The sequence below is a fragment of the Maylandia zebra genome, linkage group LG10, assembly GCF_041146795.1.
Source record: "Maylandia zebra isolate NMK-2024a linkage group LG10, Mzebra_GT3a, whole genome shotgun sequence".
Taxonomy (NCBI): domain Eukaryota; kingdom Metazoa; phylum Chordata; class Actinopteri; order Cichliformes; family Cichlidae; genus Maylandia; species Maylandia zebra.
In genome coordinates this window covers 18,019,727-18,047,700 of record NC_135176.1, presented here as the reverse complement: position 1 = coordinate 18,047,700, position 27,974 = coordinate 18,019,727, and the positions used below count along the sequence as shown (strand labels likewise).

General features: G+C 43.0%; 1 protein-coding gene across 4 annotated transcripts in view; it reads left to right on the top strand.

Annotated features, from left to right (window-relative positions):
• fryb (furry homolog b (Drosophila)) overlaps positions 1-27,974 on the top strand; it is a 50,250-nt gene that overhangs the window by 18,134 nt on the left and 4,142 nt on the right. Inside the window, exons 11-65 of one of the 4 annotated variants that reach the window (XM_076889246.1) lie at positions 557-658; positions 1,106-1,209; positions 1,462-1,570; positions 2,418-2,504; positions 2,997-3,168; positions 3,249-3,381; positions 3,478-3,585; positions 3,980-4,106; positions 4,404-4,517; positions 4,729-4,893; positions 5,155-5,241; positions 5,347-5,606; positions 5,730-5,919; positions 6,369-6,493; positions 7,149-7,206; positions 8,096-8,187; positions 8,355-8,527; positions 8,709-8,869; positions 8,960-9,070; positions 9,216-9,370; positions 9,538-9,637; positions 9,721-9,892; positions 10,103-10,359; positions 10,442-10,588; positions 10,703-10,871; positions 11,008-11,098; positions 11,327-11,400; positions 12,259-12,409; positions 12,830-12,933; positions 13,633-13,724; positions 13,855-13,948; positions 14,150-14,369; positions 14,516-14,667; positions 14,781-14,968; positions 15,069-15,163; positions 15,317-15,515; positions 15,599-15,820; positions 16,169-16,367; positions 16,475-16,572; positions 16,820-16,990; positions 17,275-17,415; positions 17,510-17,695; positions 17,867-18,031; positions 18,291-18,365; positions 18,562-18,732; positions 19,379-19,573; positions 19,680-19,817; positions 19,905-20,119; positions 20,543-20,747; positions 20,919-21,068; positions 21,204-21,302; positions 21,417-21,500; positions 21,867-21,884; positions 22,075-22,185; positions 27,484-27,719. In XM_076889246.1, coding sequence (XP_076745361.1) covers positions 557-658; positions 1,106-1,209; positions 1,462-1,570; positions 2,418-2,504; positions 2,997-3,168; positions 3,249-3,381; positions 3,478-3,585; positions 3,980-4,106; positions 4,404-4,517; positions 4,729-4,893; positions 5,155-5,241; positions 5,347-5,606; positions 5,730-5,919; positions 6,369-6,493; positions 7,149-7,206; positions 8,096-8,187; positions 8,355-8,527; positions 8,709-8,869; positions 8,960-9,070; positions 9,216-9,370; positions 9,538-9,637; positions 9,721-9,892; positions 10,103-10,359; positions 10,442-10,588; positions 10,703-10,871; positions 11,008-11,098; positions 11,327-11,400; positions 12,259-12,409; positions 12,830-12,933; positions 13,633-13,724; positions 13,855-13,948; positions 14,150-14,369; positions 14,516-14,667; positions 14,781-14,968; positions 15,069-15,163; positions 15,317-15,515; positions 15,599-15,820; positions 16,169-16,367; positions 16,475-16,572; positions 16,820-16,990; positions 17,275-17,415; positions 17,510-17,695; positions 17,867-18,031; positions 18,291-18,365; positions 18,562-18,732; positions 19,379-19,573; positions 19,680-19,817; positions 19,905-20,119; positions 20,543-20,747; positions 20,919-21,068; positions 21,204-21,302; positions 21,417-21,500; positions 21,867-21,884; positions 22,075-22,185; positions 27,484-27,719 — 7,817 coding nt within the window. Of the gene's footprint in view, positions 1-556; positions 659-1,105; positions 1,210-1,461; positions 1,571-2,417; positions 2,505-2,996; positions 3,169-3,248; positions 3,382-3,477; positions 3,586-3,979; positions 4,107-4,403; positions 4,518-4,728; positions 4,894-5,154; positions 5,242-5,346; positions 5,607-5,729; positions 5,920-6,368; positions 6,494-7,148; positions 7,207-8,095; positions 8,188-8,354; positions 8,528-8,708; positions 8,870-8,959; positions 9,071-9,215; positions 9,371-9,537; positions 9,638-9,720; positions 9,893-10,102; positions 10,360-10,441; positions 10,589-10,702; positions 10,872-11,007; positions 11,099-11,326; positions 11,401-12,258; positions 12,410-12,829; positions 12,934-13,632; positions 13,725-13,854; positions 13,949-14,149; positions 14,370-14,515; positions 14,668-14,780; positions 14,969-15,068; positions 15,164-15,316; positions 15,516-15,598; positions 15,821-16,168; positions 16,368-16,474; positions 16,573-16,819; positions 16,991-17,274; positions 17,416-17,509; positions 17,696-17,866; positions 18,032-18,290; positions 18,366-18,561; positions 18,733-18,937; positions 18,947-19,378; positions 19,574-19,679; positions 19,818-19,904; positions 20,120-20,542; positions 20,748-20,918; positions 21,069-21,203; positions 21,303-21,416; positions 21,501-21,866; positions 21,885-22,074; positions 22,186-27,483; positions 27,720-27,974 lie in introns of all 4 variants that reach the window. The other 3 variants (XM_076889247.1, XM_076889248.1, XM_012918905.5) reach the window with 3 other exon arrangements.

Sequence of the window (27,974 nt, the reverse complement as noted above, 5' to 3'; positions counted from 1 at the left end):
AGAGTGCTCACTTTGATAAGGAGTGACAGGTGCGCTTCTCAAGGTTAGAGGTTCCAAAACCAGTCGCGACGCCTCTCTCGACCCGCGCTGATCATTAGCAAAGAATTTGTTTTAAATAATGATCTGCATTCTGACTTACATAACCTTTAAGAATGACTGTGTAGAGGAGATGTCAGGTCTGAGCCTGCTGGACATGAAATTTCTGTTAAAAATCTGTAAATATGAGTCACTTCTGAAAACTCACACTGTTGATGGTTTGATATACATTTTTGTTTTTAAAGGACAAAGATGGATTTCAATACCTGGGTTAAAGTTTGCAGCTAGTCAGACTGTCTCTGTCTCTTGTGTAGTTGGGGAGAAAGAATGAGTAATGAAATTTGCATTGATGTGCCATCATCGCACTACCTTTGAGCTTTCATCCAGAGTAAAATTGTAACAAATCAGAGAAGTGCTGTTTATCAACATCAATGTTTGGCTGACAGGTCGGTTCATCCCTCCCAAATTTGTCATGCGCCTCATTTAATTTTCTCCCATCTGTCTTCCCTCCCTGCACCAGGCCCTGTATCCTCTGGTGACCTGCCTGCTGTGTGTCAGTCAGAAGCAGTTCTTCCTCAGCCGCTGGCACATTTTTCTCAACAACTGCCTCTCGAACCTCAAGGTCAGCTGCTTCGTCTGTACGATGCAAATCCACAAATTACTGTAGAAAGGGCTGTTTGTTTCCCAAAACAGTATACTCATAAAAATAAATTATGTGTGAAAAGTGAACTGTACATGCACAAAACACTACAAAATATTTGCTCTACCCGCTAGCCCTTCAGCTTTAAAATCACCCGTCAGTGTTTATTGCTTCAAGTGAAGCACTGCAGCTTAGAGACTGACTGACCGGGGCTCATAAAGCCTCGTAAAGTTTATGATTACACTTTAAATCTTTAGAATCCAGTGTATGTTGGGCACACAGCAACAATTTATACTGTGCCTGTACAATAACAGAAAGAAATGCCCCTTAGGGTTTGTTTTGAGAGAAAACATTTCTGTTACCAATGTGTAACAAACTCTACCTGTTTTAAGTCTAATTGTTTTTTTGTCTGCATGCGTGTGAATGAAGAATAAAGACCCCAAGATGGCACGAGTGGCTCTGGAATCACTCTACCGCCTGCTGTGGGTGTACATGATCCGGATAAAGTGTGAAAGCAACACTGCTACACAAAGGTAATGCTACATCTGTTACTTTTCTATAAAATAGCATGTAAGATGTAATCGGAAGCTCGGTGTCATCATGTTAAGCAATCATTAGTTATCTTTCCAGAAATAATCTTCTTCTTCTTTTTTTTAAAATTGTGCCATAACTTGTATGATTAAGTTATTTAGTGGAATTTCCCTTAAACATGGTACACTTGTAAATATAGTCAAATGCATCAGGAATTACAATGCTAAGATTATTTACATCTCTTTGTCCCTCAGTCGCCTGACGTCCATCACCACCACTCTCTTCCCCAAAGGGAGTCGTAGCGTCGTGCCCAGAGACATGCCTCTGAATATTTTTGTCAAGATTATCCAGTTTATTGCCCAGGTATTATTATTATTATTATTATTATTATTATTTAACCATGAAAAAAATAAACTCTTAAGATTAAAAATCTCTTTTTCAAGAGTGTCCGGGGACAAGAAGAAAAGTGGTACGCTCATAAGTTGCATAAATTAATAGCACACACACATAAAAATCCATAAACCAGTTAAATATAGTCAAAGAGGAAAAAAATAAAACACAGAAACAACCAAGATTATAACCTTCATTATCTGTAAAAAATGAATACCTTGATAAATGGCATAAGTGACCAAACCACATAAAGTGTTGTTCTTGCTCAGAGAAATAAAGTCACATTTGTGTGCACAGCATAGTGTTTTTTTCTGTACTGTTACTGAAAAACAGACCAATGCAATGATTAATCCAAAATTCTGAGCTGACACGGTTCCAGTAACTACTCAAAAGCTAAACAGTAATGAAAAGTAGAGGCTGACCAACAATGTAGGACATGAGATGTTTTTTTACATTTCACTAGAATCCATTATCAAAATTGATTACATTCTATCTGATGTCTGAATTAGCGGCAGAGGGTTTTGAAACCTGCTCTAATGCTGTTTAAGTGCAGCGCACTCTTTGCTCTTGCATTTGCTGCTGTCATGTAGCAACCGTGTAAAACCCCAGTTGCTACATGACATGAGTTTCTGTGACTCCGACAAAATAAGAAGTATAAATAAGACCTTCAGTGTCCTGTTTTGTTTGTTTTTTTTCTTTGATTTTTTTTTATAAATAGTTTTTATTAAAATGTCCCACTGCTGACAGCAGATACACCTGCTGCCTCACACCATGTTGCCTCTAAAATCCTGTAACTCCAGCATGTTTGTCCTTTCTTCAGGAGAGACTCGATTTTGCTATGAAGGAGATCATATTTGACCTGCTGAGTGTTGGGAAGCCTGCCAAAGCCTTCAGTCTCAACCCAGAGGTAAAAAGGAGCGGACACAGGCATTCAGTTGCACAAAGATCAACAGTGGATCTCCCCGGGACATTTTATAGATCTAAGCATTCCAACTTTGATTTCTATCAAAGGAATGTAAAGAACAGTATGTGGTCTGCTGGAAGCTTCAACGTAATTAGCCTGAAACGGAGGATATTCACTTTACCTAATAATAGTTAGGAGAGATGGACTTGGCAGTGAGCGTATCCTGTGTTGGACATTATGTGCTAAACTATCGATTGGTGTAATCTGACAGTGCAGTATGCTTTGCACAGTTTAAGGATGTTTACAGTCACAGTGAGGCTTTTTGACAGTATATCAACAGTTATATAAATAGATCCCGCTCAGCTACATTCACTGCAGGATCTGTGTCTTACTGGGAAACAATGTAATAATGTTGATCTACATTGAATTCTGCTTTATATCTTCCATTGCTCTTGAAAAACTGGCATAAAAACTGGCGCTGTATCTGTCTTCCAGCGTATGAACATTGGTCTGCGGGCGTTCCTGGTGATAGCAGATGCTCTCCAACAGAAGGATGGAGAGCCTCCTATGCCCAACACAGGAGCCACTCTGCCCTCTGGAAACTCTCTGAAGAAGAAGAAAACATATCTCAGCAAGACACTCACTGAAGAGGAAGCCAAGCTAATAGGTCTGTGTGGGTGTCTGGAGGCTGCTGTAATTTGAATGTCTCCCCCTTCATCGTCTCTGTTTCTGTCTGGTTCCCCACAGGCATGTCCTTGTACTACTCCCAGGTGCGAAAAGCTCTGGACAACATCCTGAGGCACTTGGATAAGGAGGTGGGTCGTTGCATGATGCTCACAAGCGTCCAGATGCTCAACAAAGAGCCAGAGGATATGATCACGTATGTAACTGCAAAGTGGAGTTTCATTCCGTTTGAAATTTTGCAAACGTGATCGAAAATAAGTGTCCAATGTACTCCTCCGTTTTCCATCTTTAGTGGTGAAAGGAAGCCTAAAATCGACCTGTTCAGGACATGTGTGGCTGCCATTCCTCGTATCCTTCCTGATGGCATGTCCAAGCCTGAGCTCATAGACTTGCTATCAAGGTAAGTTTCAGGTCTAGCTCAAGTTCCTCACAAATACAATAAAAAACTGAATCATTAAAAGAATAGAATACATTAAATTATAAGTCAAACTATATCAGTACAAGTTCTTGGTTTCAGTTTAGTTTTTTTAGTTTCTGTGTTACTTTAAGGCTTTTTTGTCTTAATGTGGTTGCATATTTTCAGGGGAAACATGTAGGAATTTCACAACAGGCATTCAGTGCAAACAATACACAAAAACTAACCAGATTTCCTGCTTCCTTATATTTTTATTATTGTTTTATCCTTTTTTTTGATTCAAATTTCTTTTCACTCAGTTGCAATTTTAGTTTAATTTTGGTGAAATACAAGCTTTGTAACACAAATCTTGCTTATTTTTTGTCTGTCTGTCCCTCAGACTCACAGTGCACATGGACGATGAGCTTCGTCTTATTTCCCAGAATTCCCTGCAGAGCCTGTTACTTGATTTCTCAGACTGGAGGGAAGACGTCCTTTTTGGTTACACACATTTCCTTTTACGTGAGGTATAGCACAACCTTCGGATGTTTTCATGCTGCTCTTCTAAAGTGTTAAAATCATACTACCTACATAGTGACATATTAGAAACATTTCCCCAGAACTAATTTAGATTCTCACAGAGTGATGTGGTCCTTAAACTGAAAGGTGAACATTTATAACCATCATAGTAGCTTCTTACAATAGGACCTCTTTATTATATGCTTATTCATAATTTCAAAGTGTTAGCCATAAAACATTGTTACCAGTTATGACCGAAGGGGGTTCACTTCACAACAGGAGTGTCGTATGCTAAATACTTCCAGGTCCAAGACACCCATCAGTGTCTGCAGGATGCATCCGTCAAGCTTCTTCTCCAGCTGCTCACACAGTGGAGGTTAGCTCTGCAGCTCCAGGGGAAGATGCGAGGGGGAGTTGAGGTTTGTATAGAGTACTTTATCATTATGACAGTCACACTTAAGCCAACTATTTCCTTTCCTTTAGGAGACATGATGTTCAGTGTATTTAAAATTATATTAAAAACATTTAGAGAAGCCACTGAGCTTGAAAGGTTGTTGAGGTCTTCTGGGTTTGTCGGTCTGAAAATGCATGCTTAATTACTTTTTACTAACCCTCCTAACTTTCCATCAGGCCAGCCCTAGACTGCCAGAGCGAAGCCCTCATTGTTCAGTACTCCATGCGGTGGAGGGCCTTGCTCTGCTGCTCCTCTGTTCGTGTCAGATCAGCACAAGGAAGCTGGCAGTCGGCGTGTTAAGAGAAATACGCTGTCTCTTCACGGCACTGGGACATGCTGAGGTAAAGCACAGAAAACTCACATCTTCTCCTACCAGCTCACCAGCTTGTCTCACTTTATAGACGGTAACAAAGCAGTGAAGAAAAATACAAAAACAGTTCGGTAACAAATGCAACAGCAATCTTGTGACAAACTGTGATTAAAGAGGGAGAAAGGGTATGGAAATAGGATTGAAGGAGAGCCATCTGACTTGCTGTGATTAGACATGCATTGTGTGACGCTGTTATAAAAATAGCTGATTCTATAAATGTCTTTCCCTAAAGGACGATGACAAACCCATGATAGAGGTCATGGACCAGCTGAGCCCTGCTGTAATGGACAGCTTTGTTCACGTGGCTGTTTCTGACTCAGTATGTATATTTGTGCTTAGAATGTGAGAGTGATCAGTAACAAAAGTGTATCGATGTGATAAGTGATTTTACAAATGACTTATTTGCTCCTGTTGCCTCTCTCAGTCCACCTTGCCTCTCAGCCACCACGTTGACCTCCAGTGGCTAGTGGAGTGGACGGCTCGACTGGTGAGCAGTTCGTACGACGTGAAGAGCCCCAGCCATGTCTGGATTTTTGCCCAGTGTGTGAAGGACCCATGGGTGCTCTGTTTGCACATCTTTTTGCGGCAAGAGCATCTGCCTAAGCACTGCCCCGTTGCTCTAGGATACGCCTGGCCCTACGTTTTCACACGGCTACAGCTGCTGCTGCCTCTGGTTGATCCCAAGTACATGAATTCACATTTATTACATTACACTTTAAGGATTTCACTCTAAATAAAATGACATGCAATGATAGCAACTTGTGTATGAAAGATTAAACTAATGCATTTTCACCTGTCTTCATGCAGCAGCCCAGTGAACGCTAAGAAGACGAGCACGGCAGGCGCCAGCGACAGCTACATCTCACTGTGGCGCAATTACCTAATCCTCTGTCTCGGAGTGGCTAAGCCAAGCATCATGTCACCTGGCCATCTCAGAGCGTCTACACCTGAGATCACTGCCACCACACCTGATGGCAGCGTCACCTACGACAACAAGGTGCGCATTTGTCCTTCAGTTGATAGCAGAGACGTAGAGTTTAGAAATGTGCACAATTTTTTTTTTATTCCTATTTATTCTATTTATCCCCTTCATATATTTTATTTATATTTGTCTCTGTATTTATATATGTGTGTGTGTGTGTGTGTGTGTGTGTGTGTGTGTGTGTGTGTGTGTATGTATATAATATTCTGTAACTTCTGTCGGTGCTGTGCTTTTTGGAAATCGAATTTCCCAGAGGAACCCACCCGAGGGATTAATAAAGTTCTATCTTATCTTATCTTATCTTATCTTATCTTATCTTATTATTTATTGATTTCCAACTAATGAAAAGCTTAAATGATTGGATCTGGAAACAAAGAGCAAAATGGACTTAAAGTGTGATATTTTAAAATGTAAAGATTGATCTCTGTGTGCGTGTGTTTTACTTATTTATTTACGTTTCATAGGTTATAGGCACGCCCTCTGTGGCCTGGCTTTTAAAGCAGCTCGTCCCACTGATGAGAGCTGAGAGTCTGGAAATCACAGAGTCCCTAGTGCTGGGATTCGGATGCACAAATGCTCTGGTCTTCAGGTACTGGAATAATAACCTACACAACAGTAATAAAACACAAATCCTGCTTTGATGATGTTAGCCTTGGTTTCAGTGCTAATGTTATTCTTGCCTTTGGCAGAGAATGAACTGAAAAAGACTGAATAGACAGAACAAATACAGTTCTAAGTAGATGATATGCCAGATTTGATCTGAATCTCTTCCATGAGAAAGACACAATTCTTCAGTGGGTTTTATCTTACCTACTCTCACCTGTCTGTTTATGAGCTGCATACCTGACACTGAGAGAAGAAAATGAGTCAGTGATGTAGAAGAGAAATTCTTGGAGGGGCAGAGACATATCACATTTTTTCAAAGCACAGAGGTTCCATTGTGACAGGATGGCATTTTCATTCTAAAGGAGATCAGCTATTTTTAACCTAGAGTATTTTCTGAAAAGGCTCTCATTGTTATTAAAAAGATTAAGGTCTGCCCAGACAAATTTGTTCCGTCATTACGGCGTCTGAGGATTAGTGGTTTTAGGGAACATGACATTTGGGTTGCACTGCATAGATTTATGTCACACATCTTCATTGTTCCCATGAATAATAACTATTTATATACAGGGGAGGATATCTCATTTAGCATTTTGGCAATCAGGTCATTGATTGATTGATTTTTTTTCTCCCTCAAACAGGGAGCTTGTCGAAGAACTCCATCCGTTGATGAAAGAAGCACTGGAACGTAGGCCTGAGGTAAAACACACACCGAGGTTGTGAGAGAAAACTGACTGTGCAAAATTGAGAATATTTTCTAGATTAAGTATAAAACTAGATTACTATAAAATCAGGGTTGTAGCTGATGTTTTCCATAGATTAATAATGTTTTGTTTATGAAAATGGAATATAGGTTTTGTCCACAGTCCACTATAATCAGAAGTACTGCATGTTGTACTGATGCTTTGGGCTGATTGGGACATGATGAATGTAAAAACAAAGAATTACCAGATTTTGTTTTACCTAATTTTTGTTTCTAAGACAAATGAGAGCCACATATAAGGATATTCATTTAAAATTTCAATAGAACAGTAACAGTATAATGTCCTTGTAAGTGGATATCAGGCCCTTGTAAAGCAAAACTGAGTATTTTGGTCTAAATAACCCAAAATGTGATGTCCACATATGTGGACCCCGGGTCCTAGGAGGTTAATCTCGATTTTGGACTTTCACTGTAATTTTTTTTCCTTAACATTTTAAAGCTTTTCCTACTGACAAATGACCATGGCCATATATACTACACCAAAGTAAAGGAGTAATAGATGAACATTTAAATGACAGAAAAGTTCAATTTTGTCCAAAATCTACAATAGAAAGAAAGAGTTAATTGCTAATTTCTTCCATTTACTACAGCAGTATTCCATTATCCTGTAGAAAAACAGAAATACTGCACTTCTTTTTTCTTAGCTGAAGATATCTGAGGGATTCAGTGTGTAGTTCAAGTTTTTTACACTGACAAAAAGGGGAGATTCACTGGTCTGACCTACTTAAGGTCAGAGTTGGTGGATTGTGGCCCAGGAAGTAAAATGACTTTGACATCCTGGATCTGCTTTGTGGCAGGAAACTAACAACCTGTCTGTGCTTCCAGAACAAGAAGCGTAGAGAGAGGAGGGATCTTCTCAGGCTGCAGCTGCTGAGGATATTTGAACTACTGGCTAACGCAGGAGTCATCAGTGACAGGTAGCACATACATGTATCATGCACTGAGTCATCTCGTTTTGTTTACTGGGCTTTGATCCTTATGCACACAAAAAGTTAGACTATATTCATCTCTCATCTCCTCCTGTCTGTAACTCTAGTCTCGTTTAGTTTACCAAGGTCATATTTTCCTCCTTGTTTTCCTGTAGCACTAATGGAGCTCTGGAGCGTGATTCCCTGGCCTTGGGTGCTTTATTCCTCGAGTACGTGGACTTAACCCGGATGCTTCTAGAGGCTGAGAATGAGAAAGAACTGGACGTGCTCAAAGACATACGAGCTCATTTCAGTGGGATGGTAGCCAATCTCATCCAGTGTGTGCCTGGTAAGATTATTATTTTACTTCTTACCCTTTTAATTTTATAGCTTAATTTTATAGTAATTTTCTAGTTTGACTACTACACGTCCATTTTTCAGTATCAGGCAACATACTGGCCTTTTCGGAGTCATTTTGTCTCTTGTTCTCACCCTCAGTGTCTCTCTTTCTTTCTCTCACGTCTGTGCAGTCCACCACAGGCGCTTCCTCTTCCCTCAGCAGTCTCTGAGGCACCATCTCTTCATTCTCTTCAGCCAGTGGGCCGGGCCCTTCAGTGTTATGTTTACGCCTCTTGACCGGTACAGTGACCGCAACCACCAGATCACTCGCTACCAGTATAGTGCTCTCAAGGTAAGCAGGTCCCAAATCACCAAACTTCTTTTTGCAGTAATTCAGGATATTTTACAGAAATATAAGCATTGCTTTGCTTTTGTCTCCCAGGCCATGTCAGCAGTTCTGTGCTGTGGTCCAGTTTTTGACAACGTGGGTCTCTCTACTGATGGTTATCTCTACAAATGGCTTGACAACATCTTGGCCTGTCATGACTTACGGGTAGGTGGACTCAAGGATTTCTTGGTTTAACTTGTTGTACAGTTAGCTCTCTATGACATGTATTTTGGCATTTTAGTTTAATCTAAGAAGTTACAAATCAGTTTTTAATACATGCACCACAACACAATAACATGTCGTCCTTTAGGTGCATCGTCTGGGGTGTGAGGTGGTCATTCTGCTTTTAGAACTGAATCCAGATCAGATCAACCTGTTCAACTGGGCCGTGGACCGCTGCTTCACCGGGTCTTACCAGCTTGCATCTGGCTGCTTCAAGGCCATCGCCACAGTGTGCGGTAACAGGTCGGGAATCACACCCTGGTTCTAATCTGAACTCCTGATGTTTTTACCATCAGGGAACAGATGTAGATATAAAGCTTACTTTATTTACCACGATGCCCGCTTGCTTGTTAATACTCATTGGTTGAGTTCTTACAGTAACCAATAGCTCTTTCTATTTATTATGCCAGGAATTATCCATGTGACCTTGTGACTTTGCTCAACCTCGTGCTGTTCAAAGCCTCAGACACCAGCAGGGAAATATATGAAATCTCCATGCAGCTGATGCAGGTATGCTCACTTTCATGGCACATATTAAACAAAGTCATAAAGCCAAAACCTGGCAAAGATTTAAAAATAAATGTTTCCTGCAGGTGCTGGAATCTAAGCTGTGTGCATACTCCAAGCGGATGGTGGAGCAGAAGCCTGGTAATATTTTGTATGGGACGCACGGCCCCCTCCCTCCTCTGTACAGTGTCAGCCTTGCGCAGCTCTCCATCCAGCTTGCCAGCATGTACCCAGAGCTCACGCTGCCTCTTTTCTCAGGTAAATTCTTCTCATCTGTTCTTCTGTGGAATTCTTCCAAATGGTACAAATGCAACAAAAAAGAACAGTTAAATATAAACTAACTAATATATCTATATGCATTTTTAGAAAAAGGTATCTCCTTACACTTTAATGTGGAAGAGAAGTTAATAAGGAAGCAGCATAAGTTAAAAAAAAAAATGAATAAGTGAATTCTCCTGGTATTTGCAGAGGTGAGCCAACGTTTCCCAACCACCCATCCTAATGGCAGACAGATCATGCTATCCTACCTGCTACCCTGGCTTAGTAACATTGAGCTAGTGGACACAGGTCTCTTACCTCCTGCTTCAAGTCCCTGCACACCAGAGGAAGAACCTCGAGGTCAGGCTCGGGGCCTGAGTGCATCCCCCAGCCTGAGAGGCAGCGGCTGGGGCTCCTTGCAGGCAACATCATTGGTGCTCAACAACCTCATGTTCATGACTGCTAAGGTGGGAAGCCGAGTTAATTCTTACTTGTGAAAACTCCCAAACGCACCTCTAGCTTTCTAATTAGATTTTTTTCTCTTTACAGTATGGAGATGAGGTTCCCGGACCAGAGATTGAGAATGCCTGGAACGCTCTAGTGTCGAACGAGAGGTGGAGCAACAACTTGCGAGTCACCCTGCAGTTCCTCATCAGCCTGTGTGGTGTTAGCAGTGACACCACATTACTGCCTTATGTAAGAGCATTTTTTAGTTAAATGCAGTAATCCTCACAAAGATATCATAACAAATATGCAGAAGTAATGCAAATAACCCAGAATTTCTAACTAATGCTTGCTCATCTGTTGTAGATTAAGAAGGTGGTGATTTACATGTGTCGCAATAACACCATCCAGACTATGGAGGAGCTCCTGTTTGAGCTGCAGCAGACCGACCCTGTCAACCCTGTGGTTTTGCACTGTGATAATCCTCCATTTTATCGCTTTGCTGCCAGCAACAAAGCCTCCACATCCCAGACAGGTGAGGGGATGTGTTCCTGTCACAGTCTGTGGAGTCAAATTAGATTTTCATCTCAACACTTACCCCTGGTTTGAACTTGACAGCTTTTTTCATGTGACAGATGGATGACTCTGCTGTGTTTCTGTTAAATGTGTAGGCACCACCTCCAGTAGTAACACCGTAGTGGCTGGTCAGGAAAACCTGCCAGAGACAGATGAGACCAAGATGGTCAGAGAGAGTGAAGAACGGTAAGTCATTTTTTATACCTTATATACTTATAGCTGCAGCATGGGTTGTCATGGTGATACAGTGTTTTATTTGGGTGAGACAGTCTCTCAAGAGGCTGTCATAAAGATAGCTAAAAAATGTCAGCATCGTATCAGTTACTGTATGTAGCGATGATAATACCATGAGGATATTGTCAATCAAATCTGGAAATGCTGAGTTTGACTTTAAATGTGGTGGATTTTTCACAGCCGGGCGAGGGCTCACAACAGACTGGAGTCTCGTTACAGCAACAGCTCCGGAGGCTCCTATGAGGATGAAAAAAGTAAGCCCTGACTTGGTTCTCATGAGGAATAAAGTACAATCTTTGACACACACAGAGCCCAGGGGTTTTCACAGCTTACAGCTGTTATTTGGAGAGACTCTGAGGATGTAGACTTTTCAGTGATAAATCTTCACCATTTTAACTTTAGACTTTAATGGTAATTGTTACTGACAGTTCTTGTGCTATAACTTCTCATCCCACATATTTTTTTTTCTGGCCAGATACAGAGACTAAAAGCAAATGTTTTAAATGTGTTGTCATGCACCTTGTAATAGCAGCCATTGACATTCTTGTCAAAGTAGGTTAGATGATTCCTATAATTTAAACAGCTAGCTAAGGCCCCAGTCACACAGGCCAATTCATCAACCATCTACTACACAGCTACAGACCGAACACTGACTCCAAACGCCATCTTTCAAGCTTACTCTTTGTTTCATTCATGCAAAAAACAAAGTGTAAAAATGACAACCTCGTATGCGCTACAGTTGGTAGTATTTTTCAAACACAATAAAATGAAGTCGCAACAAAATTGAATCACAACTACAGTATTAAGGAAAGGTAAAGGTCCCTACAATAAAACAAATACCACTTTTTATTGAGTTTTCCAGTTATGGTGGACAAGGCAAAAAGTTAAGCTTTCAATTGATTTAAAACTCCAGGTCTGTGGTAACTAATAAGCTGGAGTGGAAGATTGCTGCCACTCCCCCTCCTCGGCCTGTGCTTTGAGGATTCTCAAAGGATCAGTCCTTATGCTTTTTAAGTGAAATGGTTAATTGTGCACTACTTTTAATTCAGAATTATTGCTTTGGTGGGATATATGTTTCAGATTTTACTAACCAAATCTTTCTGTGCTCATAGATGACCCACTTCCACCTTACGCTGGATGGCTGCTGAGTATTCTCGAGACCAACCGTCCTCAGCCGTTACCCATGCCTGTTAATGGAGGCTGCTGGGCACCTCTGGTTGACTACCTTCCAGAAACTATCACACCTAGAGGACCACTGCACAGGTGCACACGAACAAACACAGATGACCTTTAGTAAACTTCTGAAAAAACAGGATCTTAGCTAGAAGAGTGATGTTACAATCAGCAGGGCCAGACAGCGTTTCAGAGACATGTTACGCCTACTTTCAGATTTTTGGATAAACTCAAGCACAGAATGAAGCCAAGCCAGCTTGCTCAGGGTCTACTAGGAAAATAGTTCATATTAAAAGAGCTTTCCCACTTAATCTTCTCTGCCTGTCCTGACACTTCAGAGATCAATACTCTAAATAAATAAAATGAAGACTGTTGTAGAGAGCTTTGAAATCTATGATCCATGTACAGTTCATGCACTAGCACAGATTACAGGAAACATCAAACATCAAATGTTTCCATCAAACATGCCAAGATTTTATCGTACTCACATAAAATTTGTGTGTTCCTCAGGTGTAACATTGCAGTGATCTTTATGACCGAGATGGTAGTAGACCACAGTGTGAGAGAAGACTGGGCTTTACACCTGCCCCTACTACTACATGCCCTCTTCTTAGGTAAGCATAACTGAACTCATGTCACGCTTGAATCGGTTAAACCCTGTATGGATTAATTTTGGGGAAGATGGGGTAAGAAGAAAAATAAGCCAAAATCGCCTGCATAGAATGTACTACATGCATTTTGGAGAATGTGGAAGTGCTTGATGGGTTATATAAAAAATTCCTCAGTCTCACGCTGATAAAGCAAATGAAACACGTGGTAGATCGAAAAGAACTTGAACCAAAACAAGATAAAATCAAAAAGCGCGGGTGTCAGGGTGTTTGCCACCGAAACAAACACACAAAAATAGCCTTGAGATGTTGAAGGTATTTTCTGTGACGTCCACTGAGCTCATAGCGTGACGATGTGTTTTATCGCCATCACACAGAGACGTGGAAGTGGACAGGCCGTTCTCAAGTATCACAATGAAACACTTTCAATCTAGCATGTAGACACATACCTACCCCCACCCAGATGCCAGCTGTATTATTATGCGCTCAGCATATTCTACATACTAACTTTCAAGTTCATGAGATTCAGCATCATCTGGTCTTTTTGCATGAAGTTATCCAGGAATCCATGTTTGATTTGATTTGATTTGATTTTTATTTTTTTTAGCTTTTTTCATTCACTGTTGCACAAATTGAGGCACAACAAGCCTTTGTAATACTACAAAAGCTGTTGTTGTCTTACTCGGTGTGTACTTCGTTTTCTAGGTCTGGACCACTACAGGTCAGAGGTCTATGAACACAGCAAACGTCTCCTTCTTCACCTCCTCATTGCGCTCTCCTGCAACAACAACTTTCAGGTCAGATTTCCATTTTAATGTTTGTTATTATTCGGCCAGTTTATTACATGAAGTAGGACTGAAACTTACTTTACTGAGTTCTGCAAAGCTTTACATATTCACTGAGCAACACTTCTTTTTGGGGGTCCAGGTAATAGCCTCAGTACTGATGCTGACGAGAGAGATCAGCGACAACAAGACCCTCACAATCAAGTCCAGCTACCACACAGAGTACCAGCAGTCACGTAAGTAGAAAATATTGAGTGTGTATACAAGCATTTAACAGTCCTCTGACATTTACTAGAAAGATATGACCTGATGGACCACTTTTCATTGGAAAACTAAGAAACTAAACAGTGTAGTACACAAAAATCAGATTAAAGACTCCAGAAATTATATTACTGTAGCAGTACACTTCTCTATAGCATGTCATAATATTCCTATAGACGCACCAGACTTTTTGCGGGAGTGGCAGGCATCTCCCGTGGTGGACTCTGGTCTCAGCTCCACCTCCAACTCATCCTCTGCTAGCCTGGGTGGTGGCAGCACAGCCGGCAGTGTTGGAAATCTGCCCCTTGTAACACCCGATGACCTGGAGGATCTTGAAGATGCGCCCAATGAGACGGATGAGAAGACGAACAAACTCATTGAGTTTCTCTCCACCAGGTAAACACAACTCTGGTCATCTTTTGTGCTGTTCTCGAGGTGGACACTGCGTGTGGGTGTGACGTGCGCTTAAATTTCACTGTAGTCCACACTGTGTGAGCTGCTCGTGTAACGTTTATGTGGTGCTACTGGTGGTGGGTATACAGTGCTTGGAGTACTGTGTTGTTATTGCACAGATCATTTGGGCCACTGTGGGTGCATGAGGACATCACACCAAAGAACCCCAACTCCAAAAGCACAGAGCAGCTCAGCAACTTCCTGCGCCACGTTGTCTCTGTCTTCAAGGAGTCCAAGTCAGGTGAGAAACCACTGAATAACAGCTACAGCAGACCTCACCCAATCTTCACAAATGGAGCAATAATCGACTCATTTTAGACCTGCACAAGGGGTGAAATATGTCCATCTTCACAGACTTCCACCTGGAGCAGCAGCTTAGTGACGTGGCCTTACAGACGGCTCTGTGCAGCTCCTCGCGTCACTATGCCGGCAGATCTTTCCAGATCTTTAGAGCTCTCAAACAGCCGATCAACAACCATGCTGTCTCTGATCTGGTCTCACGCCTCGTTGAGGTGGTGGGAGAACATGGAGACGAGGTGCAGGTGAGAGAAGAGACATATAATAGAGATGTAGTGCTTTCAACCTGATGCATTTGGTGAAGATTCACATTATTGCTGATGTTCATACCTGTACCTGTTTCAGGGCTATGTGATGGAGGTGCTGTTAACTCTGGAGTCAGTAGTGGTGAATCTAGCAGAGTGTCTGAAAAACAGTGACCTTATGGCAGCTCTTACCAGGTTAGTCTGCTTTGAATGTTAAATCTTTGGAAGTAATAATAATTTGAAGATTACAACATATGTACAGATTTAAACAGCCTCCTTCTGGTGTTTCAGAGCTACTTGATACTCCAACAGATTCAACATTTTGCTTTCATTGTGTTTGATTTGTAGGACATCCTCTCCAGACTTTGTGACAAGTGACAAACTGATGAACAGAAAGAGCACAGGTCAGCTGAACTTCCCTGGCCCAGGATTTGTCGGCCTGTCATCACAGCGCCACCAGCGCTCCTATTCTGTCCCCAAGAAGTTCGGCGAGTGTTGCAACCAGTCGAGTGATCCCCCTCGCAGTGCAACTCTGGATCGCATACAGGCAAGAAAGGAAAATTGCTGTGTAATCTGACACCTTAATGCTAAATCCTTAATGCTAATTTTGTACTCGCTTTCGGTCTACAGGCTTGCAACAGTCACGGCCTTGCACGAACAGGAAGAAGTTCAGGCTCCTGCACATCATCGACAAATCGCATTGATCCCAGCGTTCTGTCGGATCCCGCGCACGTGTCTCATCCTTCGTCGATACTGGCCACAGTCTTCTGGGTGGCGGTGTCGCTCATGGAGTCAGACTTCGAGTTTGAATACCAGATGTCACTTCGCCTCGTTCACAAGCTGCTGTCAAAGGTAGATGAGATAAAAAAAATTGCTGATTACAGAGGACAATGTATGTATCTGTAAAAACAACAGTTAACTTAAAGCCAAGATTAAGCAGAAGAAAGCAAACATTCCCTGTAACCTGTGTTTTCCCTTAATGCCATGAAGACTACGTCATCCTAAGACGCTCACACTGCTTCTATTTTAAAATGAAAGAAAGCTTTGGAACCTATTAATTCAAGGCCACCACAGACCTAGCAACTGGCTATTGATTCATTCATTGTTTTAGCATCTCAGATATTCAGTTTGCAGGTGGAAGACAATAAGTACCACAAGCAACTTTCAGCTTCACTTAAGCCAAAATCTCTCATTTCCCAGGTGCCCTTAGACAGAGCAGAGAACCGTGAGCGCCTGGAGAAGCTGCAGGCTCAGCTGAGGTGGAGCGGGTTCTCTGGGATTCAACAGCTTTTGTTGAAGGGATTTACCTCCCAGGCTACATCTGACCTGACCTTACAGCTATTCTGCCAGCTCACGCCAGTCTCCCGCGTGCCTGTTGTCGACAGCTCACAGTCTATAGGTAGGTACTGAGGATTTTATATTGTATCGTTTAGTAGTCGTACGGCAACGTGTTTATTTTTATTTATACTGGCTGTATCTGAAGTTCAAACTCTTCTCCCTGTGTAGGCTTTCCTCTGAATGTGCTGTGTCTGCTTCCTCACCTGGTCCAGCACTTTAGCCACCCAAATCAGTTCTGTAAGGAAAGTGCTGAGAGGATTGCACAGGTACTGCAATACTATGGATTCTTCAAGTGGGCTGAGTCTAGGCTTTAGTTTGCTTTTGCTTTACTTCCTTTGACTTTTTTTTAGGTTTGTTAGACAAACAGTAAAGATGTATATTTGGAGAAAGATAAAAAGCCAGAGTGGATTGGAAAAACCTGACATTTCAAAACACAGAAGAACAACTAAAAGATCAAAAAAGGCAATATTTCTCACATAACGTGTCTGTCTGCTTTTTTGTTTACTTTCTCAGGTATGTTTGGTGGAAAAGAACACAAAGCTGTCCCATCTGGCACATGTGATGACGCTCTATAAGACACGTTCCTACACGAGGGACCCTTTCTCCTGGGTCAGCGTGGTTTGCCGCTACCTTCACGAGGCTTTCTCTGACATAACGCTCAACATGGTCACCTATATGGCTGAGGTAAGTGCTTCTATATATGAAAATATGTCTTATCTTTCTCTATTTTTAGGATTTTACATTTATTGGATGTTTCTATGGATGCTGGTGCAAGAATGTTGAGTGAGTGGTTTGTGCTGATTATTTGTTGGAAGCCTGTCCTGTTCACTGTTCAGCCAGTTGTTAAAGGACAATCCAATAATTTACAGTCAAGTTATACAAGTTGGTTATACACATATTGACTTTGCCCTTAAGCAAGATTGGGTTTATGTCTGCGTGCTTACTGAATGTGACTTTCTCTCTCCAAGCTGCTGGATAAGGGACTTCCCAGTATGCAACAGTCTCTCCTCCAAATCATCTACTGTCTGCTTAGCCACATGGACCTGACTGCTGTGCAGGTCAAACAGTTCAACGCTGATGTCCTGAAGACCATTGAGAAGTTTGTCCAGGTGAGTGTCGGACAGTACTCGGTCTTCATTTTAGAGAAATGCACTGCATGCACTGCTGTTTCTCTTACTCTGTCTTTGACATGTGACTTTATAGACAGTACACTGGAAGGATGCCTTAAACATCTTGAAGCTGGTGGTATCACGCTCTGCCAGCCTTGTTCATCCAGTGTACGGCCACACACAGGGTGATCTTTCCAACCTAGAGGTCAGCAGAGTGTGGGACGGCTCTGCTAAAGCTCTCCCTGGGAAAACTCTGGATTTCACATTTGACATCTCTGAGGTAAGAAAGCTGCTGCTACTGAGCTTCTTTTTGTAAATGCCCATCATTGACTTGCAGTTACAGTACACCCCCATGTTTTGCTAGGTCATAAATAGAAAAGGATTTCCTCAACGCATGCAATATGCAAATCATCAAAAAATTTGCATGTCTTTCTGTTTGTTATCTTCCCAGACACCGGTGATCGGGCGCCGTTTTGATGAGCTCCAAGGATCAGGGGGTAGAGAGGGGAAAGCCAGAGCCATGGCTGTGACCCGCAGTACTTCCTCCACTTCTTCTGGATCCAATTCCAACACCATTCTGGTGCCTGTCAGCTGGAGGCGACCACAGTTATCTCAGGTAGCATCAATGCCCAAAACTAAGGTTTCACATCAGTGCTGCTTGGTTTTGTAAGACTTGTAAAAGAATATTATATTAAAATGTGTTGATCAAGTCATTCTTCTTTAGCATACTGACCTCAAATAGCCCAAGAAAAACAGATTTAAAACTTTCTGTTTATAACATGCTTAGAAATTATCCCTTGATCATCAAAGCATGAGGCATGTGAAGCGAGAAGAAAATCCATCACTTTACTGATGAGTTTTTCTTCTACATGCAGAAAAGAACCAGAGAGAAGCTGGTGAGCGTTTTGTCTCTATGTGGACAAGAAGTTGGACTTACCAAGAACCCATCTGTAAGCTAACTTCCTTGTTGTACTTGTTCTTTATGTACACAGTCAACAAAATTCAAGCTTGTATTTCTGTTTTTTTTGTTTCTATTTTGTAGAGGGAGTAAAACCTCTAAAGTTTTCTGGGGATGTTTCTGTTATTAAGATGGCTTCGCTAATTGCCTCTGACAAGTCTAAAAACCTGTTTCTGTCTTCTTGTCAGGTGATCTTCTCATCCTGTGGTGACTTGGACATGATGGAGGTGCGGGAGAGCGGCGTGTCATCTGAGGACGGTGGTACCAGAGAGGACACATTAGATGACACCGCCAGTGAGCAGCAGTTTAGGGTTTTCAGAGACTTTGACTTCCTGGATGTGGAGCTGGAGGATGGAGAGGTGAGAGTCACAATAATACTGTATTTCACCTGTGTTCATTTGATTTATGCTGACACAGTGGTCCTTTCTTTCATTTTACCTTTACTGTGTCTTTCAACTTATCCACCTGTCTTTCTTCAACATATTTGAAAAGTATTTCTCTGTCCTCCCACCTCATCTCTTTCTCTCTAACTCTGTCTCTCTCTTTCTTCCCCTCGCTGCCTAGGAGCTCCAGGTAAGTCCCTCACATTGAGTACTTAACATTAGCCTTCATCAGCTCTTTGGTGTTCCTGCCTCTTTTGTTTTGATCTGGAACGTAAAAACAAAATCCTCTTTGTGCTTCATTTTGCTCTCACGGCTTGATTGCAGAACGACATTTATGACAGCACTGCTATTTTTTAAATAGAGATAAATATGTTATAGTTATTATAAAAGATAATTTTACAGGCTGAAAACAACCTTTCCAACATATAATCATATATTCATGCCATGAATAACAGTCCATCTTGCATCTTGTTCTTGTAACTAAAGCAATTATTTTGTGTTTTGAGAGATTAAAGTAAAAATGTTCCCTTCATCGCAGGGATTTTACTTCTACCGTTCATTGTGTCCATGTCTTCCAACATGTATGTGTGTGTTTGTTGTTGTTGTGTTTTTTTAAATCTAGGGTGAGACTGTCGATAACTTTAACTGGGGTGTGCGCCGGCGATCTCTGGACAGCACAGAGCTGCGCGACCTGCTGGAGGAGAGCCAGCACTCAGGCAGTACCCCCAGTCTGGGTCACGAAGACCCTCACGATTCAGACGAGTCATCAGAGGAAGAGGAGTCTTCAACTAGCCAGAGCCTCTCCCATTCTCAGCTTGTGTGTAGCCTTAGCTGCTGAATCAACACATTAAAAATCCTCTGAAGCCTTAAAAGGCTTATTATTTTTCCTGAGTCAACATTCATGATTTGCCTCCCTGTTCCAGACCAACCCGTCTCCATCAGAGGAAACCAATCACACCGATTCTCTGTCTACTTCATACGACACATCTGCTGACCCCCAGTCCCTCAACGCCACCACCCCGAGCCAGGGAGCTCTCCATGACGATCACATTGGTCTACATGTGAGAAATAATAGACTTGGACGTGGATGTGTTGTTTGCCTAGATACATTTTGAAACATCAAAAATGTAATGCTTTTGTTTTCTCAGGTGAGGGTGTGTGGTGAGGACGAGGACACTCAGGCCCAGGATGATGAACTGTCGCTGAGTGTCAACGAGCTCCCCCCCGGCTCCGACTGTGGAGAGAGCTTCACTCTGGATTTGCCGGGGCAACCTCAAAATCAGCTGCCAAATCTGGACCGTGGTCTTAACCCAGACTATTGCCAGCCTCCACTGGATTTTCTAGACCCAAACTGTCTGCCCAGGTAAGTTTGAAAGACAGGATTTAAATATTAATCCCTGCATGCTGAATACACTGCTGGATTGTTGCCAGAGTCTCTGTCAGGGTTTTTCCTACCGTAAAAACTTTTGGTGGCACACGGAAAGAAGTTTTCGCTCAAGCCAAAGGAAAATCACCAGTTTTGTTGCGTTTGATCAACAATAGAAACTCTGATAATGACCAAAAATGGCAGAAAATGTAGATTTTGTTTAATAGTGCAACAGAAAATGACTCCCAAAGCGTAACTACTAAGCCAGAAAAAACCTAATGGGACATTATTCATGGATGTTTTGCCTATTTTTAACATTTTTGAGATATTATTAAACCCTGTTAGATACATTTTTCAAATACTTATCGTACTGGGTGCAAACAGCACAGACTCACTTCTTTCTCATCTCTGTTGTTAAAGCTTGCGTGATGATGTTGATGATTTGGAGGACCTTGGGTTTCCTCCTCCCCCCTCTCCATTTTTTTCCGCCATCTTGGCAGCGTTCCAACCCACGGTGTGTGACGATGCCGAGGAGGCATGGCGCTGCCACATCAACCAGCTTGTAACAGACTCAGATGGGTCATGTGCTGTCTACACATTTCAGGTCTTCTCATCACTCTTTAAGGTACATCACATGAAGGATTACCTTTAGGGGGGTTTTTTTTGTTTTGTTTTTTATGTTTGTATTTCTTGTTTTTTGTACACCCATTTTTTTCAAGCTATCACTCATATTATGTATAATAATATATTATATCTCTTCCATTAGCATGAATTACAGTACAGTGTCTTTTTCCAGAACATCCAGGGAAAATTCTGCACCTTAACAAAAGATGTTGCCACTTATCTTGGCGAGGGATTAAGAGGCATTGGATCAAAGTTTCTCAGGTCCTCACAGATGCTCACCACATGCTCAGATTGTCCTACCATTTACATTGATGCTGACACGGTGAGTACAGTTGGCAGGCTTCTTGCTGATCACAGTATTGTAGCTGCTTCAGTCTATGGGAGTCTAAAAACCCCAAAGACAAATCTAATACTGAGCTCATTTTTACTGCTCCTTTCTTCTTGTTGGTCTGTATAGATCATGTCCTACGGCCTCCTCGAAAAGATGAAGTTCAGTGCACTGGAGCTGCAAGAGTACCTGGATACTTACAACACCAAAGAGGAGGCTGCTGTATTGGTAAGTGCACGTTTACTTATTTCCTCCTTCAAATGTGTGCCAGATAAAATATTTACCACCTTTTCTTCTGTCCACTCCTCTTTCCAATGAAGTTTTCCGTTTATTGTCTTTCAGTGGCTCAGGAACTGTAAGGACACATTTCCCAGATGTCCTGGTGACAGTGTGGTTACCTGCCAACCTGGAGATTCAGAGGAGAAGGTACAAACAACTTTATTTATTATTTACTGTACCAATGAAAGCACAGATTTTTACTGGCAAATTGATTCAGTCTATGTAGCTTAATCTTTGTGTTGTATTAATGGCTTTCTTTCTCTGTGGATTGAAATGTTTGCCCTCTTTGCACGCTGGCTCTGTCTCTATATCGTTATATCCTCCTGAAATTTCTTTTCCGTGCCGGAGTCGTTAAGTTTAAAGTTGCTGTTTTTTCTCTACAGTGTTGATTAATTCTTGGCAGCCTGGCTGTAAACAGTCAGGATTTTTAACTTGCTGTGCATGTGTTTGATTGATACTTTGTCTTCCTCTCACTTCACTCTTGATGCCCTAACATGCTCTCTCGCTGTCTAGCAAATGGAGTCTCTTGCAGTAAGTTCTCTTCACTTCACTCTAGATTCCTCTTAAACTGCTTAATTAACTTTGCACAACTGAATCAGTCAGTTTTGTTGTCACGTGTTTGTATTCCTTTGCATGTGCTTACAACAATTTGTGATTGTGATTGTTTGTGATCTCTGCTTCTGATAAATCTTAGCTTTTTTTTGTCACTTGTGTCTTCCAGCAACTGGAGCTTTGTCAGAGGCTTTACAAGCTTCACTTTCAGCTCCTCCTTCTGTTCCAGTCCTACTGCTCGCTCATTGGTCAAGTTCATGCAATAAGCTCTGTGCCTGAGGTGAGTCAAATCATTCTTCATTAAGTGTGACTTGCAGGCTAACAGAGGAACATGCTGGTTCCCTTATGTCTATGTGAGAGGATTCAGAGTCCAAGTAATTCACAATCAAACACATTAAATACCAAGATCTGCATGACTGTTGTTGTTCTAAATGTATTAGTTAAACATTAAATGTCCATCAAATTTGAGGTTTTCTAGGTCAGTGTGATTGATATCAACTAGGGCAATTTCCCCTTGTGACTTGGTCTTTCCTTGTATCATCCAGCTGTATGATAAGGAACATTCTAAGAAAAATGTCTATGATATATAGAGCCACATTATTTTTATTTAAATAGTAGGGGTGCAACGATACACAAAATTCACGGTTCGGTTCAGTTCGATACTTTGGTGTCACGGTTCGATATTTTTTCGATACAAAAAAAATGTTCATGCCTTTTTAATTTGTCATTTATTAAAATTATAAATATATATTTTAACTCAAAAGTACAGTTTTTAAATTTAATGTTGCTGAAACAAAAGTAATTAAAAAAATAAATATATCTCAGGGTTCTCAAAATTTCAAAATCCCTGGTAGCCCTTCGGGCAGGGACTCTTCAGTTTTTGGTAACCCAAAATAAATGTAAGTAGCCCGAATAAAAAAGAGAGCAATTTTTTGATTGATGTTTTGTTTCCTGTTTTGTTTCCTTTACAATATTATACTTTAATGTATAATATTGTAAAGGAAACAAAACATTAATCAAAAAATTGTTGAAAAACAAATTACAACATTGTATAAAAATTACAATCATCAACTCAAATACTTGGTTCTAATTGAACAGAAATTTCTATGAACTTGTAAGAACTGTGTAGGACATGAATCAGTCTGTGTCAGATCCTGAATTTGAAATTTCCACTGAAGTCACGGGTAAGAGACAAGTGGAACCAAGATCTAGGCCATTTGCTTTTTGAAGCAAATGGCCAGCTACATTTCCAGCTACAGCCCAGCTACATTTCCGAAAGAATGCAAAAGCATTGACATATATTTTTCCTTCCTACAATAGCCCGACGGGCAGGGCAGAGATAGATTTTGGTAGCCCGACTGGAAAAGATCGCTAGCCCCGGGACGTCGGGCTAGCGATTTTGCAAGCCCTGTATCTGATTGAGGAATCACTCATCTTTGGAAAAGAGAGTTTATTACAGAGAAATGGCTCTTTCCAAAATAAAAGCTATACTATACGCTTCTTCTGGGTTATATTCTCAGCAGCATATTGTAGCGGGTCAGGGCTGTTCGGGGTTCTGTTTGTACAGTTATGTTTTGTTTATGTTGCCATAGTGACGGGTGACGCCCTCTCGCTGCAACGGTGTGTCCTTCCGGGGTCAGAGGGCGCCCTGTGTGTTGTTGTTGTTGTTGCTGTGCCGCGCTGAGCCGTTAGCTGAGCCGTTAGCTAGCGGCAGTGTTCTTCTGCAGATGTCAATAAACGGCGGCAGTGTTCTTCTGCAGATGTCAATAAACGGCTGTGCTCCCTTGCTAGCTCACGGGAAACAAGACCCAACGACACCTCCGTCTCCTCCCTGTCTGAGCTCGCCACATTGCTGTCAGAAGTGGGATGATGGTGGCACCCCATGTTCTGACCCGAGTGACTTTTCCCCCACCGGTCGTGACCGGCCGGTGCGCCAAAAGAAGGCACCTGGACATTTGCAGGACTTTGTGTGGGGTAATGGGGTCGTCGGGGACGACTGACCCCTTAGGTGGGGGCTATGTAGCGGGTCAGGGCTGTTCGGGGATCTGTTTATACAGTTATGTTTTGTTTATGTTGCCATAGTGACGGGTGACGCCTTCTCGCTGCGACGGTGTGTCCTTCCGGGGTCAGAGGGCGCTCTGTGTGTTGTTGCTGTGCGGTTGCCGCGCTGAGCAGTTAGCTAGCGGCAGTGTTCTTCTGCAGATGTTAATAAACGGCTGTGCTCCCTGGCTAGCTCACGGGAAGTAAGACCAAACGACACCTCCGTCTCCCCCTTGTCTGAGCTCGCCACATTGTTGTCAGAAGTGGGATGATGGTGGCACCCCATGTTCTGACCCGAGTGACTTTTCCCCCGCCGGTCGTGACCGGCCGGTGCGCCAAAAGAAGGCACCTGGACATTTGCAAAGTGAAAGCAAAACACAAGCGCAAATTCAAACGCGATTTCAATGTCACATATTGACAGTGGCTCACCGATGCCAATGACATAATTACCCAGCTACATTTCCGAAAGAATGCAAAAGCATTGACATATATTTTTCCTTCCTACAATAGCCCGAGGGGCAGGGCAGAGATAGATTTTGGTAGCCCGACTGGAAAAGATCGCTAGCCCCGGGACGTCGGGCTAGCGATTTTGCAAGCCCTGTATCTGATTGAGGAATCACTCATCTTTGGAAAAGAGAGTTTATTACAGAGAAATGGCTCTTTCCAAAATAAAAGCTATACTATACGCTTCTTCTGGGTTATATTCTCAGCAGCATATTGTAGCGGGTCAGGGCTGTTCGGGGTTCTGTTTGTACAGTTATGTTTTGTTTATGTTGCCATAGTGACGGGTGACGCCCTCTCGCTGCGACGGTGTGTCCTTCCGGGGTCAGAGGGCGCCCTGTGTGTTGTTGTTGTTGTTGCTGTGCGGTTGCCGCGCTGAGCCGTTAGCTAGCGGCAGTGTTCTTCTGCAGATGTCAATAAACGGCTGTGCTCCCTGGCTAGCTCACGGGAAACAAGACCCAACGACACCTCCGTCTCCTCCTTGTCTGAGCTCGCCACATTGCTGTCAGAAGTGGGATGATGGTGGCACCCCATGTTCTGACCCGAGTGATTTTTTCCCCCACCGGTCGTGACCGGCCGGTGCGCCAAAAGAAGGCACCTGGACATTTGCATGACTTTGTGTGGGGTAATGGGGTCGTCGGGGACGACTGACCCCTTAGGTGGGGGCTATGTAGCGGGTCAGGGCTGTTCGGGGGTCTGTTTATACAGTTATGTTTTGTTTATGTTGCCATAGTGACGGGTGACGCCTTCTCGCTGCGACGGTGTGTCCTTCCGGGGTCAGAGGGCGCTCTGTGTGTTGTTGCTGTGCGGTTGCCGCGCTGAGCAGTTAGCTAGCGGCAGTGTTCTTCTGCAGATGTCAATAAACGGCTGTGCTCCCTGGCTAGCTCACGGGAAGTAAGACCAAACGACACCTCCGTCTCCCCCTTGTCTGAGCTCGCCACATTGTTGTCAGAAGTGGGATGATGGTGGCACCCCATGTTCTGACCCGAGTGACTTTTCCCCCGCCGGTCGTGACCGGCCGGTGCGCCAAAAGAAGGCACCTGGACATTTGCAAAGTGAAAGCAAAACACAAGCGCAAATTCAAACGCGATTTCAATGTCACATATTGACAGTGGCTCACCGATGCCAATGACATAATTACCCAGCTACATTTCCGAAAGAATGCAAAAGCATTGACATATATTTTTCCTTCCTACAATAGCCCGAGGGGCAGGGCAGAGATAGATTTTGGTAGCCCGACTGGAAAAGATCGCTAGCCCCGGGACGTCGGGCTAGCGATTTTGCAAGCCCTGTATCTGATTGAGGAATCACTCATCTTTGGAAAAGAGAGTTTATTACAGAGAAATGGCTCTTTCCAAAATAAAAGCTATACTATACGCTTCTTCTGGGTTATATTCTCAGCAGCATATTGTAGCGGGTCAGGGCTGTTCGGGGTTCTGTTTGTACAGTTATGTTTTGTTTATGTTGCCATAGTGACGGGTGACGCCCTCTCGCTGCAACGGTGTGTCCTTCCGGGGTCAGAGGGCGCCCTGTGTGTTGTTGTTGTTGTTGCTGTGCGGTTGCCGCGCTGAGCCGTTAGCTAGCGGCAGTGTTCTTCTGCAGATGTCAATAAACGGCTGTGCTCCCTGGCTAGCTCACGGGAAACAAGACCCAACGACACCTCCGTCTCCTCCTTGTCTGAGCTCGCCACATTGCTGTCAGAAGTGGGATGATGGTGGCACCCCATGTTCTGACCCGAGTGAATTTTCCCCCACCGGTCGTGACCGGCCGGTGCGCCAAAAGAAGGCACCTGGACATTTGCAGGACTTTGTGTGGGGTAATGGGGTCGTCGGGGACGACTGACCCCTTAGGTGGGGGCTATGTAGCGGGTCGGGGCTATGTAGCGGGTCAGGGCTGTTCGGGGGTCTGTTTATACAGTTATGTTTTGTTTATGTTGCCATAGTGACGGGTGACGCCTTCTCGCTGCGACGGTGTGTCCTTCCGTGGTCAGAGGGCGCTCTGTGTGTTGTTGCTGTGCGGTTGCCGCGCTGAGCAGTTAGCTAGCGGCAGTGTTCTTCTGCAGATGTCGATAAACGGCTGTGCTCCCTGGCTAGCTCACGGGAAGTAAGACCAAACGACACCTCCGTCTCCACCTTGTCTGAGCTCGCCACAATATTAAACATATCAGGTCCCCATAAGGAGAATCATGTGCTAACGGCTGTCTAAATGACTCGGGTAAAGTTTGTAGCATGCATGCTTGTTGTTTTTGTCTTTGCACTAGGATGACGTTGGCGTAAATGTGCAGTCATATTCGTTGTGTTCCCACTAGTGCTGTCAGCGTTAACGCCACAACACGGCAAATCTCCGTTAACGAGCTACCCCTGATCGCCGCATGCATGGGGCTAGACGGCCAACACGTTAACGAGCTAACTGCGCTAACACACTAGTTCCCACCCATGTAATTGAGCATTGCGTGGCACATCCAACATACTGTTTTACTTTAGTCCATGACGCACTTACCTTCAGGGTCATACGTCACATGAAAACCAAAATAATTCCAAACGCCAGATCTGAATGAGGGTGGGGGAGGTTCAATTTGCCATGTTGCAAGGAGAGCTTCTGTCTCGCTAGCTTGCCCTGCGCTCTTCCTTCTGAGATGCTGTCTGTGTTGAACTCTCAGTGGATCTGCGCTCGACAGTGCAGCCTAGGCGAAGTAGTCGAACGCAGATTCACTGAGCGCTCAACCCAGACAGCATCGTCAGAAGGAAAGTTGATAAAATAAATTACAAATTTTGTACTGTTCATACATATGCGTACCGAACCGAAAGCACTGTATCGAACGGTTCAATATCGATACGAGTATCATTGCACCCCTATTAAATAGACATATGCTTTTATAAGTATATGTATGGTTTACTAGTTAAATTAAAATGATGTTGACCCTTAGAAAAACCCTGCTACACTGCAGACTTGATCTTGAGCATTTAATCTTTTAATATAGACATAAATTTCACATACACACTCACCCACCACCATCTGTTGTCCCTCCACCTCTTAGCTGCTGAACATGTCTCGAGAGCTTACTGATCTGAAGAGCAGCCTGCAGGCAGCAGAGGCAGCCGTAGCCAGCGACTTGGAACACAAACACTTGGCCCACACTCACTCACACGCCACCCAGGTGGCAGCCATGGTTGTGCCCAGCTTCCCCACCTCAGAGGCAGCGGTGCAGGCCATACTGGAGTGCCTTAGGAACCATGAGTTCACCAAAGCCGTGCGCTACATCCAGGAATGCAGGTGAGCAGCACGAGGCCATCAGCATACATGAGTGTATCCTGGGATTTAATGATTTTATTATTTTGTCTCAACGTAAAAGAACAAATGATCCAAAAAATGACCATGTGAACACACTGTGTCCCCATCACTTTCTCCAATCTTTACAAATGATTTTGAAGTATATAATAAGTAGACATTATAAAGGGCTGTCATTCCTGGCTGAGAAACTTAAGCTTGGGAGATGTTGAGGTCTATCTATCTCTCTTGTGCTTCTGT